At 40.3% G+C, this 18,174-nt stretch overlaps 3 protein-coding genes across 5 annotated transcripts; 2 read left to right on the top strand and 1 right to left on the bottom strand.

Moving 5' to 3' along the window:
• The first annotated feature begins 573 nt into the window (after positions 1–573).
• On the top strand, positions 574–12,420 carry nek4 (NIMA-related kinase 4). Of its 3 annotated transcripts, XM_042088438.1 has the most exons (17): positions 574–823; positions 2,318–2,584; positions 2,757–2,954; positions 3,098–3,205; positions 3,561–3,715; positions 4,095–4,227; positions 4,529–5,224; positions 5,341–5,397; positions 7,907–7,918; positions 7,979–8,050; positions 8,378–8,515; positions 9,119–9,185; positions 10,126–10,235; positions 10,560–10,654; positions 11,246–11,463; positions 11,621–11,754; positions 11,919–12,420. In XM_042088438.1, the coding sequence occupies exons 1-17, from the start codon at positions 737–739 to the stop codon at positions 12,015–12,017; spliced, it is 2,646 nt and encodes an 881-aa protein (XP_041944372.1). In that variant the 5' UTR covers positions 574–736; the 3' UTR covers positions 12,018–12,420. The 3 variants fall into 3 exon arrangements, with proteins under 3 accessions (XP_041944372.1, XP_041944371.1, XP_041944370.1); XM_042088437.1 differs by having other exon boundaries at positions 7,907–8,050; positions 10,566–10,654; XM_042088436.1 differs by having other exon boundaries at positions 7,907–8,050.
• A 58-nt stretch (positions 12,421–12,478) lies between these two features.
• Positions 12,479–13,762, bottom strand: spcs1 (signal peptidase complex subunit 1). The gene is made up of 4 exons (XM_042088445.1): positions 13,607–13,762; positions 13,142–13,201; positions 12,945–13,031; positions 12,479–12,754 (listed from the first exon to the last, which is right to left on the bottom strand). Exons 1-4 carry the CDS (start codon positions 13,640–13,642, stop codon positions 12,629–12,631), a joined length of 309 nt encoding a protein of 102 aa, XP_041944379.1. The 5' UTR covers positions 13,643–13,762; the 3' UTR covers positions 12,479–12,628.
• Positions 13,763–14,003: 241 nt separating this feature from the next.
• On the top strand, positions 14,004–18,063 carry glt8d1 (glycosyltransferase 8 domain containing 1). Its single transcript, XM_042088440.1, has 10 exons — positions 14,004–14,179; positions 14,381–14,453; positions 14,779–14,877; positions 14,972–15,188; positions 15,296–15,413; positions 15,518–15,602; positions 15,793–15,905; positions 15,993–16,159; positions 16,947–17,059; positions 17,261–18,063. Exons 2-10 carry the CDS (start codon positions 14,438–14,440, stop codon positions 17,443–17,445), a joined length of 1,113 nt encoding a protein of 370 aa, XP_041944374.1. The 5' UTR covers positions 14,004–14,179; positions 14,381–14,437; the 3' UTR covers positions 17,446–18,063.
• The last annotated feature ends 111 nt before the right edge of the window (positions 18,064–18,174 follow it).

The raw sequence follows: 18,174 nt of genomic DNA, 5'->3' as shown, positions 1-18,174 counted from the left end.
GATTTATTTTTGTGGAAAAAATGTGCTGGACTGGGCGGTGATATTTTGTACCGATCTGCGGTACATCTAGTTGTAGGCTTGTTACCCTACACCTCCTTTCATGTGTCTGTCAGCTCATGGTGTATGACGTTCCTGTGTGGTTGTTGTTATTCATTGTGAAGTCTTGTAGCTGCTATGTAGGCCTACCAGGTGTCAGTGGGGCCAAAAATGAATGTCCACATGAGTGGACAAAGGCTCTATTATTATATTCTATTAAACTATCATGTCAGGTCTCCCCCTTTTTTCTTGCTCATCCCATCACCGTACACAACCCTTTCATTTCATCAATTATTATTCGTGTAGGCCTACCTGTATAAACCGTCCGCACATCAATGTTTCTCTGTGGTTATTCACCACAATTGAATTCAGGCTGAGAATGTAGGCTAAGCCGTTTTCTATGATCAGAAGTCATGGTTTGTGCATTTGTGCGTTCTGCTCCACCTCGACAGAGGGCAATAGAGGGCAATGTAACACTCTAAACAGTATAGGCTCAGTGAAAAAGTACAAAATTAAGTTGTTTGTTGCTTGGTGACGACGACGGGGCATTATATTTCCTGTGTATGCATGCTGATGTAAACAGCTAGTAGTTAGACGAACTTCGAAATCTTTACCTGTTAAAACATCATGATATCCAGTGTGATTGTAGTGATCTAGCAAGATGTTAGAAATAAAATAATTAGCATTTTACATAAGCCTAATGGATAGTTACATTTTTGTCAGGGTTGTTGGGAAAGGCAGCTATGGAGAGGTACATCTCGTGAAGCACAAAACAGACAGAAAACAGGTAAGTAGTGCTAACTTAGCTATCGTTCAGTTAGCTAGCTGTGGTAATGTTGCTTTTTCTGTAATCGGGGCGCATTGAGACAAACTAATGAAACTTTGTTGTATTTGGTAACATAGCACAACTGATAAGACAACCGATATGAAATATACTTTGTAAGTAGGGTTGTCTTATAATTGTAAGCTAAGTTAACTGTTCGCTATAAAAGCCCACTGTCAAAATCACCCTAACGTTAGTTTTACCAAAGATCCTTGATAACTAATCGCCCCGCTTCAACCCTCTCTGGTTTTACCATAGACTGGTTTTACCTTGCATAATGACATCAGATTGGATCCTGTAAAACGAATAGAACCTAATACTAACATTATTAATAACTGCGCCTTGCAAAGATTTTGTAACACTTCTAATTGCAGCTGGCTAATGGAAATCTCACGTATAGCTTAGACTATAGCTTAATTTGTTGGTCAAACTGACAAATTAAATCAACCCCTTTCCTAGACGCTGGCAGTTGGAAACGTCAGGACATGATGCAAACTTGATTTAACAAGAGAGGGTTAAATCGTCAGATAACCCAGATTTTGTGTAGCCTATTATACATGGTACTATCTCTTACGAAAAATAACTATCGTATAACTTAGTATTTTGGGACATACGTATATATAAGACTGTACTATAGGAACCATAGATATATACATATGTATAGAACATTATGTCCAATATTCCAATATATGGTTTAATGTTCTGCATTATGTCCAATATTCCAATATGTGGTTTAATGTTCTGCATTTCTCATTAGTAGGTCACTTTGATACTAAAAGTATGATTCTAGGTAATGACTGTATGATATCTGTACTTTTCCTGTGTATATCTGTGTGTGACTGTATTTAGAGATAAGCGGGAATATTATGACTTTGCAGTGTTTCACTGTTCTGCATGGCTGCGTCAGTAGCTATCTGCTCCGGATTGCCAGGCTGCCACTAATCAGGGTCTGATTCAGTGTAGTCCACGTGAGATGGGATGACCAACGCCATCTCCCGTCAGCCTGGAAGGATAACTAATTAACTAATAATCTAACTAATTTCCTTGTCTAGTTAGAGCAGCTGATGGATCTTTAGGTGAAGTCATGCTGTCTCTCCCTTGATGCGCATCATTGTAAATAAACTCTGTTCCTGATTTTTCTATTGGTCTGACTGGGTCTCTATTAAATCTATGGTATCAAAATTACCATCAATATCTATGATAGGAACACTAGAGGGTAAGGATATTACAGTATGGCGGTATAATAGAACATTATAGAAGTATTATCCCTATACACTACCATAGAACTACTAGAAATCTGATAGTATTACTATAGTTCTTTTTAGTAAGACCCCATAACCTGTAAGACGCCATGTACGTTATGACGATACCACCAGTTGTGTGTTTGCTGCTTTGTAAGCCATATAGTTTGTTCTACCCTCCCTTCTGTTTTTTTTGTTTTTGTTTTTGTTGTTGTAGTATGTCATAAAGAAGTTGAACTTGAAAACTTCTTCACGGCGCGAGAGGAGGTCGGCTGAACAGGAAGCCCAGCTTCTCTCCCAGCTTCGCCACCCCAACATCGTGACCTACAGGGAATCATGGGAAGGAGATGATTGTCAACTCTATATAGTAATGGGCTACTGTGAAGGTGGAGACTTATACCACCGGCTCAAGCAACAGAAAGGCGAGCTCTTACCTGAGAGACAGGTGGTAGAGTGGTTTGTCCAAATCGCCATGGCTCTTCAGGTACTGGCATAATTCAAGTGTCTGTGATAACACTCATGTCTGTAGCAGCTAGGCCTATGTTCCAGATGAGTAACATTGATGTGAATTTTTGAATGAATATTGAATGAATTTTCTTTGCACAACTTGACATTGTTCAATTGATCTTTGTTCAAATTTCTTCATACCGTGGCAGTATCTGCATGAAAAGCGTATATTGCACAGAGACCTCAAGACCCAGAACATCTTCCTGACCAAGACAAACATAATCAAAGTGGGGGACCTGGGTATCGCCAAGGTTCTAGAGAATCAGAACGATATGGCAAGCACTCTCATAGGAACCCCATACTACATGAGTCCTGAGCTGTTCTCCAACAAACCTTATAACCACAAGGTAATGTCCATAGATCATTCTGACTGTACTGCACTGAAAAATAAAGTATCAGCTGCAATGATCAAATGCTCAGCTGCGGTATGTCAAATGTGTCTTGCATACGTTATCAGTTCCATAAGGATTTGATGTGTTTTTCTCTGCAGTCGGATGTGTGGGCTCTTGGTTGCTGTGTCTATGAAATGTCCACCCTTAAACACGCCTTCAACGCTAAAGACATGAACTCACTTGCATATCGCATTGTGGAAGGAAAGGTATGCCAATCAAACCTCAGCTGGAACTTTTTCTGTAAAAGTATCTTAATTGTAAAATGAAGCAGAAGGCATGCAAAAGGGTCTGCAACTGTTGCATGTCTACTAGTTATTGACTTACTTTTTCTCAGAGGAGTTAAAGTTTTTCATACACCTCCTTAAAGATTTACAGATCTCATGCTATAGGCTACTTCATGCAGGCTGGTTGGAATGCATAGGTCAAAAGTTCAGGCTAACAACAATTCTGCTGTTTTTTCCACTTCTGCTGCTCCTTTCACTGTTACTCTGTCTATCGTACCCCATTTTACCCCATGGTAATGTTGTGTGGTAATAATTTCCCTCCTTGTGACGCACCCAGCTTCCTCAGATGCCCAGTAAGTACGACCCTCAGCTGGGGGAGCTCATCAGGAGGATGCTGTGTAAGAGGCCAGAGGACCGGCCGGACGTCAAGCAGATCCTTCGGCAGCCCTTCATCAAGCAGCAGATCGCCATGTTCCTGGAGGCCACCAAAGAGTAAGTCTGCGTTCCAATTCACATACTTTTGTACTTACAATACCTAATATGAGTCAATGCACTTGTGCACTCATATTAGGTGCTGTAAGTACAGAAGTGTGCATATTGGAACGCAGCCTAAGGCTGGGCTGGACAGTGTCTTACAGGCCACTGCTGTTGATTGAATAACATAGTCTGCCTGTGATTGGGAAGAGAAGGCAGCATGACATATTTTGCAAAGGTCCAACTTCTTCACTATACTGCCTTTTTGCAGAGGGTACTTGAAAAGTTGTGGAATAACTGGGAGAATCTACTGAAATACATGCATTTACTTACTGCAATAACATTCTTGATGATAATCATATCTCATTGTAATTGTATTAATCTGGCTCTTATTTAGAAAAGCTGCCAAATCCAGAAATAAAGCCATTAAGAACAAGCCCAACAGTGGTGGATCTGTGATTGCGAGTCCGGTCAAAAATGATCTCCCTTCAGCGTTACCTCAGATCAAGTCCAATACAAGAGCGAGAAAGGTAGGGGTCATAGTTGTCTTTGTCATGCCCAGTCATTGTAGACACACAATCACATATGTATCAGTTGCCTGTTGAAGTAAACTTAATTTTAAAATTGCTTGAGCAAAGAACAGTGGTAATTTAACATTTACCATGGCAACATTTATATAACTCATACAAATTATCATCATTGTTAACATGGTAACCTACCTTTCATGGTTACAATTCGGTCAGAAATAATGTTACTACAGAATGTGTTTCACATAATTGCACATGACAGTGTTATAATATAGTGTTATAACAACCTTTTGATGTTTGACAGAGAGAAGAGAACAATCCATCACATCACAGCCTACATGTATCAAATGGTGAACAAGAGAAAGCCTTATCAAAGATGCCTCTACCACCGAAATCTCCAACACCAGATATCCTCAACACAACTGGGCACTCCATAGCAACCATCAGTAATATTGACATTGCTATGCAACCACTGGAGTTTGAGGAACCAAAGCCTCGCAAAGTGAGGACGCCTAAGTCAGTGCCTGATCAAAAGCCTAATGATGGCCTCAATCAGAAGCGCACAGTTAGTAAGAGGACCCCGAAACCTGATGCCTCTGCCCCTCAGCCTCACCCACGTAAGCTGGAACAGGATCTCTATGAGCGGGAAGAGAGGAGGGTATCGAATGGGCCAATATCACAATGCCCTGTTGCCTCCAACGTCATCCCAGCATCTGTGAACAAACACAAACCCTTAGTGGAAATACAGCCGCTTTCTGCCGATATGGACAGTAAAGAGGACACTGTAAAATTACTCCAGGAAGCCGCGCTGAACGTTACAACAACAGCTCCTCCAAGGATGCCAGATGCGGCGTATCTGGAGCATTATGAGCCTGAACTTGTAGCGGATGTCTTAGGGAAACACAATAGCCCCTCTTCCCCGGCCATCCAGGACATGAAAGATGACACAATGACACTTCTCAAAGAAGCTGATGACCCCAAACATGTTGAAGAGGCTCAAGTAAGATGTCACTACCTTGAGATGAGATAGAACTCATTCTGTCTTTAAGTTGTGGAGGTTTCAGATGCATGTTAGTACTTGGTATAGACTCATACATAGCTTTCTTCTCTTCATAGGGGACCTTGGAATCAACAGAGAAGCTCCTGGAGCCTTTTGTTCCAGTGCCAGTAATGGTAAGTCTGTTTTTTGTCTTATTCCACCTTAAATACCATTTGCTCCATTTGTTATCAATACCTTGACTATGGATACAAGAACATGAGGATAAAACTCAATTCATAGTCCCAGGCACTCAGATTCAGGCACTGAGGTGATTATTCCGTTCTTCAGACAGGGCTCCAGACTAACTTTTTGCACTGGTGCGCCTAACTTTTTTTCTTAGGTGCGCCTACATTTTTTTCTTAGGTGCACCAGCACAAAAGTTAGGTGCACCCACATTTTCAACCACATCGCATTTAACATCGCAGCAGGTTCACTTTTTTTCCTTAATTACTGTCCTATATAGGTTGTCCTATGACTTATGATTTTACAATTCTACAAGAAAAGTAACTTAATGAAGTGTTGGTGCTTTAATTGCTTCACTGAGCTGAAATTTAAACTTAAAACATCTCAAGATGTATTAAATAAAAATAACAGTGAGTAAATTAACAGTGCATGTCTTTTAAGGGCTTCAAACTGCACATCTCATGGCTCAATGTTTTACATACTATCCTTCATGATCTTTAGGCCTTGGCTAAACCAGCTCGCCATGCTAGCATCTTCCATAGAAATGTATTTGAGCACAATTTAAAGAGATGTTCCAAGTAGCCTGGGGGATTTTTATGTGATTTTGCAATGATGATTGCAATAATCATTTGACAGCCCCACAATGCAATTTACTTTTTAATTTTAGTATTTTTACATTTTCAAGAAGAACATGGTTAATGCATAAACGAAATGGTAGGCCTATTATTATAGGCTATTGCAATGACTTGCCATGCTCGATCTAAATGTGTCCATTCAATTCACCGTACACAATGACCACTGCATACATGCAGGGAATATTCGGGCTTTAAATGTAGCAGCGATATTCGGTTTGCGCCAAATACCGGATTAAATTTATTGATGCAATCAGAATGAGTTTACACAACTCGTGCGCTAAACGAATATTGCTGTTGAAAACCGGGTTACTCCCTGCATGTAACTGCGGTCAATGACGCACTCCTTTTCGGCGATATCTGTATCTCTGTCGTTCGGTCGTTGTATGCATTGTTCGCAATTTTAAGACGTCTTTTCATCTGCAATGACTCCTATAAATTTGGCGCAAGTGGCATTCCTGTACGTCGGGTTTACGTTCAAACTATTTTTCTGGTGAATAATTATTTCGGACTGAACTTGGTGAAGGGAAGTTTCACTAGGCCTATCGTAGGCAACGATAAACTTGATCATCAGCTTGGACTACATCCACTCTGTTTATCTGACGGGTCTCTGACCTCCCTCTCTCTCTCTCTCTCTCTGCAGCACACGCATTTTTAAAGCCACGGCCAATCAGAGGGGAGGTCCCGCCCTTCACTATCTGTGATTTGTTTAAACCACGATATTGGCCAAATATGTGTCTGTTATCGAACCAACGGTAGAGTTTCAATGCGGACACTTTTTCCTCTCTCGAATAGCTGGTCGCACCGGTGCGACCTCCGATTTTTTTTAGTCGCACTTTTGATAAATTAGGCCAAATTGGTCGCACTCTGGAGCCCTGCCAGAGAAAGACATCATGCAATTTGTACATTTATCAGTGGCCTGTGCTTCCTTTATATTACACCCAAAAAGCATAACAAAAAAAAGTATCACTCTAGCTCAGTGGTTCTCAAATTACGCAGTACCCCTGGGGGTACGTGAAGGCACTCCAGGGGGTACGTGAGATTTTAAAATATACATATATTTAAAAAGTAGAATCCATGCAAAAATACTTTAAAAACAATTATTTAATAAATATTTCAGGAAAATATAAGTTCATAAAATTAATTTTATATTTCAGTAGGCTATTCAATTTCATTATCCTAAAAACGGATGGTTCAGGATGGTTCGACCCAACCTGTCACATGCCACCCGCCATCACCTGTCAATCACTGTCAAAACTCAAACGATGGAGTCGTGGTTGAAGCATCACGGTAATTCTTGTGCGCTGGTTAGGGGGTACTTGGCTGAAAAAATATTTAACAGGGGATACATCACTGAAAAAAAGTTTGAGAACCACTGCTCTAGCTGATATGAATGACAGCATCCACACATAAACTCTAACAATAACGACATGAAGAACGATAATCGTTGGGGATCACTTTCAGAGCGATTTTGAGAACAATAAAAAGCTGACAATCAGAATCCATTCAATTTTAGCCATCACAAGCATCAACTTGAGGAGAGACATTCCTTATTGTTGTTGGGCGCCTTTATCGTTATAATTATCTTTATAGTTATCATTCCTGGCATGAATGGCCCTTTTAATGGCCCTTGGCTGCCATTACCATTCTGGGGCACGTTTCCCAAAACCATAGTTGCTAAGTAAGTTGCAATGCAATTTCCCATTGCCAACCAATTAAGTTGCTAACAGGTTAGCAACAATGGTTTTGGGAAACGCACCCCTGATATGGAGATGTTTACAGTCTTGCGTTGCCAATGATCCCTCTCTTCTTGTGTGTGTTGGAACAGGAGCCTGTAGACTCGGCAGCTCTTCCCCCTGTCCCTGAGCGGGAGCCTCCTGTCCTTCATCGGCCCGTGGCTTCCTCGGAGCCGTCAAAGCCGAGGCAGCGGCGCCAGAGGAACAGGGAGTCAGGCCTGGAGGGTCAGCGCAAGGTGAAGCAACTGCACTCGCTGTCATCAAGATATGAACAGAGATGTGGACACATCTGATGTTGTGTCCACAAAGGCTTTATACAGACAACCAAAGCATAGTTGTGACATGTATTAGGTGTCATACATGTTGTTATATTGGTGTCTGTGCTGTCTGGATTTTATACAACCCATGACCTTTATATGGAAGAGATAAGGGCACATTCTTACTCATAGTATTACTTTTTAGAAAGTCTCAACCAAACTCTGTGTGAAAAAATTTACAGAAAAGCATAGAAATGTGTAAGTCATCAACAGCTCATTGAGATGCGCTTATCTCTACTCTGTTAGGATAAAAAAGCTTCCAGACCCCTGCCACCCCCTCCTGTTGAGGCGTTATGTGCTCCTGTAATGGTGAAAAACAGAGTGCCATCTGAAGTAACACCTTCGGAGTCCTGCCCGAAGGACAGAATGACACCTGTCCCACTGGTAAGATAGCTCCCTAATGGGTACTTCCAGCATTTTTAAACCTCAGTCCTATTGTTAGATGTCTTTAGGTACTTTCATTAGGGACAAAAAGTCAGTATCCACTATGAGTGTGGGCTAACTTCAGACACTTATATTATACAATTTCTTTACTGAAACCTGAGATCCTGTCCATGTTGGCTGGCACTTAATGACATGTTTGGCCTTGACAGTGGTGAAAAAGCAGCTTACTTTGAAGATAGCATTGTCGGTAGCTGGCTAGCTAGTTTAATACTGAACAGATCTTTAACATTTCTGTCCCAAATGAAAGTACTTAAAGACATCTAACAACATGGTCTCAGGTCCAACAATGCTGGAACTTCCCTTTAAACCTAATTGAGATTCAATTATATTCAGTTCATACATTCAAATTGCATCAATAACTGGCATAATATCAAAGCACTTTACAAAGTCCACAGTCCCCTACAACAGGCACTTGGGGAAGGGATGAAGCATGCCTCATATTTCCAGCTGTGCTAGAAGACGTTAAGCGCTTCACTTCAAACAGTCTCATTTCACTACGCTTGTTGATCTAAAAATAAAAAAATCACATGAATTGTTTCTCAGGATCGCCCACTGTCAGCACGAGAAAGGAGAAGACTGAGGCAGTCACAGGAACACCTGAATCAACCAGGTATATCCACAGAGCTTCACTAAAATACCAGCTTAAGGTTCTTTCAGGAGAACTAGGATGCAAATGTGGGTATTTGGATTAGAACCAAATCATATGCTAACAGAAAGATCTCAGCCCTCTTAACAGTCTCTATTGATAGACTATTAATTAATATACCTTTATACACACAATTAATATACCTTTTTTATTACTGGGCAATTCCACGCAAAACTGTCACATCCATAACGCCAACTAAATACCATGACATTGTGTTGCCGTTATGGATGTGACAGTTTTACATGGAATTGCCCTACTACTATTTAATTTATTCTCTAAAGCTGAGCTAGGTCTTGAGCACAAGAAACTTCATTCTGATAAATCCTTTTCGAGTACACTACCGGTCAAAAGTTTGGAGTCACTTTGAAATTTCCATTCCACTCCATTATAGACAGAATACCAGCTGAGATCAGTTGCATTTTTTTTTTTTAATCAGGGCTGCAGTTTTCAGTTACATTATGTACAGAATTGCAAAAGGGTTCTCGGCTGTTGTAGAAAGAAATGGCTGATCTTAAATGCAATATCTACATTACCCATTATCAGCAACCATTCATCCAATGTTCAACCATTCATCCAATGCACATTCTGTATACTAATCTGATATCATTTTAAAAGGCTAACTGAGAAAACATTGGAGAACCATTTTGCAATTCTGTAAGCACATAATGTAACCTGAAAACTGCTGCCCTGATTAAAAAAACAATGCAACTGATCTTAGCTGGTATTCTGTCTATACTGTAATGGAATGGAATGAAAATTTCTAAGTGACCCCAAGCTTTTGACCGGTGGTGTAGTGTACATGACAATAAACTGAACTTGAACCTAAGGTGAAGGTAGTCTACAGTGAAGAAAGGCAAAGTGCAATTGATATAACTCTGTTTGTTGACCTGGCCTGTTTTTGCAGTTGTACCGGCGATGAGAAGGGCGTCATATGATGTGGCTTTGCTGAGCTGTAAACAATCAGACCAGCCAGACTACCACAGGGCAGCCAGTGTATCCATGGAAACAAGCAAGGTAGCAGTTCCCTCATTGTCTGATTGAGCAGAGGCGTGGTATAACCGTTTGATTAGATGCGCTCCGCTGAAAGGTCATGTGTATCGTAAAACCAAATCCACCATGACAATATATCACTCAAGGATGTTTATTTATGTGACACAACAATTTGAATCCTATTAATATTCTCACATCACTTGTATGCTAAATTGTTACTCGGATGCAACTCAGCTATATCATTAATAACTCATTGATTGGGCCTTACTTCCTCACTATTTGAAGATGGAGGCTGAATTTTCAGTATGAACTCAGATCCAGCACTTAATGCCAGATGTGTCTTCCCAGAAACAGGACAGACACTCATGGCAGCGCTCAGACGAAGAAGAGTGCAACTCCTCCACCAGCTCCACTGACCGCTCCGAGGGGGACGGCAGGGAGGGGTAAGGGCTCGCGCTGACAGAATGGATGACTGCTTGTACTTGCACTGCTAAAGTGCAGTACTTTTGTAAAGTATTAAAAGGGAAGACAATGGACCCTTTCAAGAGAGTTCCATTATCAGCATCATAGTTGGCCCCACAAGACTTCCTTTTTAACATTCCATATGTTATCTTAATGCAGAGGAAGTAGATTGGGGCCCAAATAGAACGTTCAAGCATTGTTTTTGTTTTTATTGTTGAAAGGGTCTATAGTTGAAGGAGTTTGAATAAAGTGGAATGTCTCAACATCTTGTCCACCCTCCCATGCCATTACAAATGTGGTTCCCATAGGGGTGCTGCAGATGTGCAAGGGTGCAAGTATGAGATTGAGCTTTACAGTGACTTATCTGACAGGGAAATGGTCCTTCAGCATTTTCAGCATCTGTGATTTTCCTGCAAATATATTGGTTACATTTCTTTAGCTTTGAAAGCTTTTAGAGGAAAATGTAGTCTTCTCTATGTGTTTAGGATTATCACCCAGAGCAAGATATTGATTGAATTTCCCCAGGTGTACAAAAACATTACTAAATGTTTTTTATTTATTCAATTCTTCAGGAAAAATGAATCCTGTGAAATGCAGGACTTGGTGCAGATGATGACACAAACATTACGAATGGATTCTAGAGATGCTGCCAGTGAATCAGATGGACCTAGACTAGGTTCTAGACCCCAGCCTGAGTTTAAGATAAACTATAAATATAAAGACACTCTGGTCCTCCATGGAAAAGCCATGGATGTGCAGGAAGACTTCCAGGTCAACGATTTCTGTGCAGGTTGGTGCTTTGTTTCACATGTTCATGTTGATTTTAGTAAAACATGGAAGAATAAAATCCAAGACATTATTTTACGAAAAGACTTGCAAACGCAAAACCAGATTTTGACTAGGTAAGGAGATAGTCAGAGTTGGTTTCAATGTCCTTCTCCACAAAGGTGATACATCTGGACCTGCCAAGATCAGGAGAGCTGTGGAACAGTTGCGGACAGACGTGGTGAAAGGTCTGGGGGTGAAGCTGCTGGACAGAGTTCTGGACATCATGCAGGAGGAGGACGAGGAGAAACGGGAGGTGAGTTTTCACAGCCTGGAAAGGCCAAAGACTCAGTGGTTGTTATCCTCATAGAGAACTTGGGTTTGTTGTGCTAGAGATATTGTGCGGTTTTCAGGAAGGATATGATTGAGGGAATATCTCACTGCTGTTCTACTAATTTAATGTACTGACTTCTTTCACAGCAACATCTATTGGAGGAAATGGGAGAAGAGAAATACAAGTCCTATGCTGTGATGGTTCACCAGCTGAAGTTCTTTGAGGATGTTGCATTTAAAGGCTAGGGCTACATAAGAGACAATCGGTCCTCTACTGATACATGGGATCACTCTGACCAGAATCATAGTCTGTTACAATCATTGTCCTGTATGTTAGGAACAGATTTCTCGTAGTAGTACTGTTGTTTCACTTCGGTATTGAGAATGTTCTTGACCGAATGCAATTTTTCATTCATATTGGATATGCAATTGCAGCACTCTGACATGTTTTTTATACACTTAATGAACATTTTAATTAGATAATGACGTAAAGATTTGTTGTGTAAAAAACAAAAACAATGTTTAATTGTAGTTTTCCTAAAACCCTGGAAATCCTGAAAAGATATATCTAATATGTAAATAGAACATGTAGCCATAGTCTTATGGTAGATATTACAATTGAAGTTTTAAATAAATCTCTTAAAGTATCTTTAAAGAGTGCAGTGTTCTGTATGAGGTGTCAGTTGTCTAAAGTCACAGACTTCATATGGAATGTAAAGAAATGTGATTTCTTTTATTTCAGTATCAGTATGTAATTTTGAATACAAATAGGCAAACTTTCACTATTATTAACTTTAAGATTCACATTTTGAATACAAAACTCGTGCTCAGCATTGACAGAAATGGGAATGGACAGTCTACTTGTGTTTCTTCTTCTTAAGATTCTCCTGAGGCTTCTCACGGCTGTCTCCTGATGTCTCGGGTAGAGCTGGTTGCCAGTTGAGGGGATTTTTGCGGTACATGGGCCAGGGGGGTAGGGTGAGCTGTAAGGATGACAGAGCATTTTAGGACATCATCTGGTAGATTTCTGCAACTTTTACCTGGTATTTAGTGAATGTGATTACCAAAGATTCTAGAACAGAGCTCTGTTCTAGAATCTTTGGTGATCACTACAATTATAGTCATAGCCATTTCTAAGAGATTAAAACCATGAAACAGAAATCTGAGACTCACCAGGCAGGACACAGCAAAACCTCCCAGAACTATGTACACAGTCCATCCAAACTGTTCAATGACAAAGCCGTATAAGAACCCAATAACCTGGGAAAGGGGAAAGGGAAAAGAGATGAATGGATAAAACTGCATTAAATATAGGCTAGTAAATATGACTTGCATTATATTAAGATTATAAACATGATTTGATAACTTACCGCTGATACCAGAATGATCCCTTGAAAAATTTGTTCCGCTAATTTCTGGCCCTTGTAATCCTGAGGGGTGTTGAACACAAGTCAAACAGGCAACATACATTTTTTTTAAAAATGTACAGGTTAGCAGCTACTCATTTTGTGAACTATAGGTGAACATGCTTAGGTTACATCTTGGATAACCAGCTGTCACAAACAAGCCTGGAAGAACCAACATTATTGTTTTGATGCATGTACTGGCTGCATTTCCACCGAAACCTTCCTTTTGATACATCTAAATACATACAATAAATAAAAAGTATCACTAAGCTCACTCGACAGCTAACAGCAAAGATGCTTTTAGGGTAACATCTTCAGGATCCGCTAGTGGGCTGTCTTAGCTAACGTTAGTTGGCGACTAAACAACAATGGTTCAGCGATTCTTTTTTTCATCATGCATGCCCATAATGTTCATTTTACAATTCTTACCATATGAGTTGGGATCGTTTTGAATATCGATAACATCTTGAATGAAATATCCTAAATACAACCGCTACACATAAAAATCATGCACTACTCTTCCTGTTTTAAAGAGCGTACGTATAATTTCCGAGGACCCACGGTCAGGACCTCGGTCTGAGGCTACTTTTTCCTGTGTTTTTAGAAAGCATGTTTACAACGTGGAGAGATGCCATCAACATGCTAAAAATATATAGATTATGTGTATACAAATATTCGGTGAAATAATGTGGAATGCTACCTAAAATATGAATGTTATTTTAATCAGGCATTTATTTAGTCCGTTTTCCGGGCACAGGCCAATCAAGGTTAAGGGCGTGTTAAAAGTGGTCGAGAATATCTAAATCATACGGATAAGGCGTTGCTCTACTAATAAACCTAGCAATAGGTCCATTCGTTCATTTACAACTCAATCGTACCTCGACAGTTCGCAGCATCGGTCTTAAAAAAACACACATTGAAGGAACTGAAAACTTGTTGATGTTGAGTTGGCATTTTGGCTTTGAAGCTGGGGTCGTTTGTCGAACATCTCGCAGTGGCCAGGTAAGCATGGGGTTCCATCGTATTTCGGAACGAACGCTTTCATTCCCTACCCTCTGTTTAAAAAGCGTTGCACGGAAAAATAAGGTTCGGGTACAGGGTTAAAGACGATACTCGTTTTATTTCTGATCTTCAGCTAACGGTGTCCAAGATGTTTTGATTGTTGGCTATCCGTTATTCATTGTATTGTTGTACTCATTTAAGATGAATACACGGTGAAACACGGTGTCTGTGACTGAGGGGGTGTACAGTCAAGGAGCAATGACAATGCGCAGAAGTAAGTACCTTCCCGGTCCACATGGCTGTGACTTTACAGTGTAGGCAAATGTAGACATAATTAAAACACATGCAATTACGTTAGACTACTATTGGGTTCCCTAGTTAAAGGTAGGTCTAATTGATATACAATGTATTATGCTGCACACAGCTCCTGAACATTGTGGACATTGTTTGCGCACATTTAGCCCGCTGTCATTTTCACTAGTTTATAACTAGTTTAATGATTCTGTGTAGACAGACACTCATCTAACCCACATTCTGTTGTTCTGGTTCTAATTATACGGAAGTCCTCATTTCAATGTATTTCTGTTTTTCTTTTTCAGTAAATGTGGCCATCCTCGTCCTGCTACTTGTTGCCTTTCTAATCGTATTGCAACGAAATCTCTTAAACCTCAATGACTTCCTGAGGCATGAAGGTCCAGGTAACCCTACTTTCACAACTCCAGCTGTACAATGTTTTCTAATTTTCTCATTTTGAATGTTTTAATAGTCAATGTTTTGGGGGGCCCTTTACAGAGACAGCACCTGGTGCACTACTACCCTTTGAGCCAGATTTTGCTGCTAAGCACAAAGCTGATGTGACCAGGACAGGGCTTGAAATCCCAGTGGTCATCACGGCAGCTGAGGAGAGGTTGGGGGCTGCCGTGGCTGCTATGAATAGTGTGTACCGCAACAGCAAGTCCAATATCGTATTCAACATTGTGACCCTCAACGACTCTGTGGACCATTTGAGGTATGTGCTCTGATGTAGTGATGGAGTGTCCACATGCTAATGCTGGCACTCCTTTTTCATGCATCCAGGAAGTGTGACTGTTTTTTTTTATGTCTTAATCTTTTTAGAGCATGGATGAGTAAAGCTGACCTCAAAGGCGTCAAGCATAAAATCATCACCTTTGAACCAAAGATTCTGGAGGGGAAGATTTCAAATGATCCCAAGAAAAGGGATGAGGTTAAACCGGTAAGACCAGTGTGGGAAATCTGAGAATTCTTTGTTCGCTTGTTTTATGTTGTGTTTGTTAGGGCTCAATTTCAAAACCTATAATGTCTCACCTCTCTTCTCAGCTAACCTTTGCCAGATACTACATGCCCATGTTTTTGCCCAGTGTGGAGAAGGCAATCTATTTGGATGATGACGTCATTGTACAAGGTTTGGTCAGCTTAATCCGTGCTATTGTAAACTGATTAAACACATGGTTCCTATTCATTTGTATAATCAAACGACACATACAGCGTCTTTGGTAGGTCACTTGGTAGTACATATTTGTGGTTGACTGCCTTCATTTAGGGAAAATGAGTGGTTGAGCATTATTGTATATAATTTGGTCTTTTCATTGAAGGTGACATCCAGGAGCTCTTTGACACTAATCTGAAAGCAGGACATGCAGCTGCTTTCTCTGATGACTGTGACTCTGCCTCATCGAAGGGGATCGTCCGAGGAGCGGGTAATCAGGTAGATTAAAAAAAACGCAGTGACCATATCAAATACTGCACTCCATGTATCCAGATATAATGACCTTATATTGTGTTATCCCTGTAGAATAACTACATAGGCTTTCTGGACTTCAAGAAGGAGGCCATCAAGAAGCTTGGCATGAGGGCAGCCACGTGTTCATTCAACCCTGGAGTTATTGTGGCTAACTTAACAGAGTGGAAGACCCAAAACATCACTACCCAGCTTGAGCAGTGGATGGAGCGCAATGTGAAGTATGTCTGGGAAATATGACAAACAGCAGGTTACTTATTTGCATTCCATGCCTGCTCAGTGTCGTCGTGTCATTGTGCCACATGGAAACCGCCACTGGTGAACACGTGAACATAATCATTCTCGCTTTATGTAAACATATTTTTCATATTGTAGGCTGTTCTTTTGTATTTGTGATAGGAACAAATTACTCAAACCTTATAGCTTGAATGCAGAGTAAACTGGATATTGGCTGGCATGTTACTATTAGAACAGATTAGAATCAGTAATTCCCAATAGAATTATTAAGATTATCATTGTTGTCACTGGTGCCCGCCTTGTAACTTGATCTTGCCAGGTTGGTTGCCAGTTTTTTTTTCTTTTCTTTTAATTATTAGTATTATTTCCCTTTCAGTAGTTGTCTTGATTCAGGATTTTTTTGGTGTGGCCCGTATGCCAACTTACAATATGCAGTTGTCTTGATGTACTTGAACCTGTTTTGTGCATGTTTTCACAGAAGTATGTACCGGTATACACTCCTGACTTTACATCTTGGTTAATATCTGGTTGATTGATCCACCAGCATTTCTTTTAAAAAGAGCAGTATGCATCGGTTAGTCTCTAGCACTATGTGGGTGGGCTGCCTGAGGCTGTGACTAGCAGAGACACGATTGGTTTTGCTTTGAGGTTTTCTATTAAAAGAGATTCTGGGTCATCTCCAGTTTCATTCTGGAAGGAGTATGCTGTACACAGGTTTTAAATCTGTATTCTTTTCTTCTTGACAAGAACGCCTTATTTATTTCTCCTCAGGGATGACCTGTACAGTAAAACTTTGGCAGAGAGCGTAACGACCCCTCCTCTTCTTATTGTCTTCTACAAGCGCTATTCAAGCATAGACCCATTGTGGCATGTCCGGCATCTTGGTAAGCAGATTTGTTTAAAATTTTAGATTTGTTTTTGACATTTTTCTCCAAAGCATATAACAAAATATAAGTGTACATAACACATACATATTCACAACAGTGAGAAATAAACTATTGTGCATAGTACAACAAAAATGTGTACTAAAATATTACAATTAAGAAATTGTTCAAATGTGCTGTTCTGCTGACCTTTCCCGACAGGTTCAACAGGAGCTGCAAATCGCTACTCTGTCCAGTTTTTGAACGCAGCCAAACTCCTCCACTGGAATGGACATTATAAACCATGGGGGAGACTGTCTTCATTTTCTGATGTTTGGGACAAGTGGTACATTCCTGACCCATTGGATAAATTCCACCCCATTCGGAGACATTCTGAAGACAAATGAACTTAATAGGCAGAACAATGCGGCACAGTTTTTGCTAGCAGTGTCCATTTGCTTGGTAGTCCGATCTCTCAGGCGTGGGGGATTTGGTTTGACACATTCCAGCTTGGGACACTGTGTGTTACCCAATGTCCCTTAGCTGAAAACCTTGGTTCAAATTTTCCAGCTGTTTGAAACTGTGTGCGCCTTTACCATTACTCGTGGAAACCCACTACAAGGTCCTACAGGGGCTGTTACACTAAAATAATGTGCATAGATATATAGATGTTACAAGTTGTGTGGAGATCACGAAATTACTACACTGATAAAAAATGATGGAATGCTGAAAGTGATGCTTGTATTCTTAGCTGGATCTATTCCAGTCTGAACCCTTTCTTGTGTTGCTTGCTTTCTATGGTGTTGACAAAGCTGGCGGTTTTAATGCAGTATTTGTTTGTTACAATAACAGTGCCAATATGAAATTGAACCACTCTCTGTAAGGTTTGCAAGCTGTTCCTCAGGTTCATATGCAGTTGATGTATATTTTAACAAAGCATGTTTACTGGCAAAACCAGTGGGTTTTTCAAATACTGACATAAAAAGAACAAAAGGTGGAAGCAATAAAGCAAAAGTATTTCTTAACATTTCCTCCAGTTCATTGACAGCCTTTTCCCATTAGAGTTTTACCCACAATGTTTCCATGAAACCAGACAAAAATCACAGCTCCAGTACCATAGAGTTGCATGAGAAGCT

This window comes from Alosa sapidissima, chromosome 4 (assembly GCF_018492685.1).
Source record: "Alosa sapidissima isolate fAloSap1 chromosome 4, fAloSap1.pri, whole genome shotgun sequence".
Lineage (NCBI taxonomy): Eukaryota > Metazoa > Chordata > Actinopteri > Clupeiformes > Clupeidae > Alosa > Alosa sapidissima.
The sequence above is the reverse complement of the archived record's forward strand: the minus strand, read 5'-3'. Positions and strand labels throughout refer to the sequence as shown.

What these genes read in the sequence shown, in the direction of transcription:
- spcs1 (XM_042088445.1), bottom strand. Translation starts at nt 13,642, where the DNA reads ATGTTATCGATATTCAAAACGATCCCAACTCATATG. An exon ending in AAACGATCCCAACTCATATG is followed by an intron (nt 13,202 to 13,606) that starts GTAAGAATTGTA and finishes AACACCCCTCAG; the next exon opens with GATTACAAGGGCCAGAAATT. An exon ending in GTTTTGCTGTGTCCTGCCTG is followed by an intron (nt 12,755 to 12,944) that starts GTGAGTCTCAGA and finishes TCATCCTTACAG; the next exon opens with CTCACCCTACCCCCCTGGCC.
- glt8d1 (XM_042088440.1), top strand. An exon ending in GACTCTGTGGACCATTTGAG is followed by an intron (nt 15,189 to 15,295) that starts GTATGTGCTCTG and finishes TAATCTTTTTAG; the next exon opens with AGCATGGATGAGTAAAGCTG. An exon ending in GTGGCATGTCCGGCATCTTG is followed by an intron (nt 17,060 to 17,260) that starts GTAAGCAGATTT and finishes CTTTCCCGACAG; the next exon opens with GTTCAACAGGAGCTGCAAAT.
- nek4 (XM_042088436.1), top strand. Translation starts at nt 737, where the DNA reads ATGGATAGTTACATTTTTGTCAGGGTTGTTGGGAAAGGCAGCTATGGA. An exon ending in TTGTTCCAGTGCCAGTAATG is followed by an intron (nt 5,398 to 7,906) that starts GTAAGTCTGTTT and finishes GTGTTGGAACAG; the next exon opens with GAGCCTGTAGACTCGGCAGC. An exon ending in GGTCAACGATTTCTGTGCAG is followed by an intron (nt 11,464 to 11,620) that starts GTTGGTGCTTTG and finishes TTCTCCACAAAG; the next exon opens with GTGATACATCTGGACCTGCC.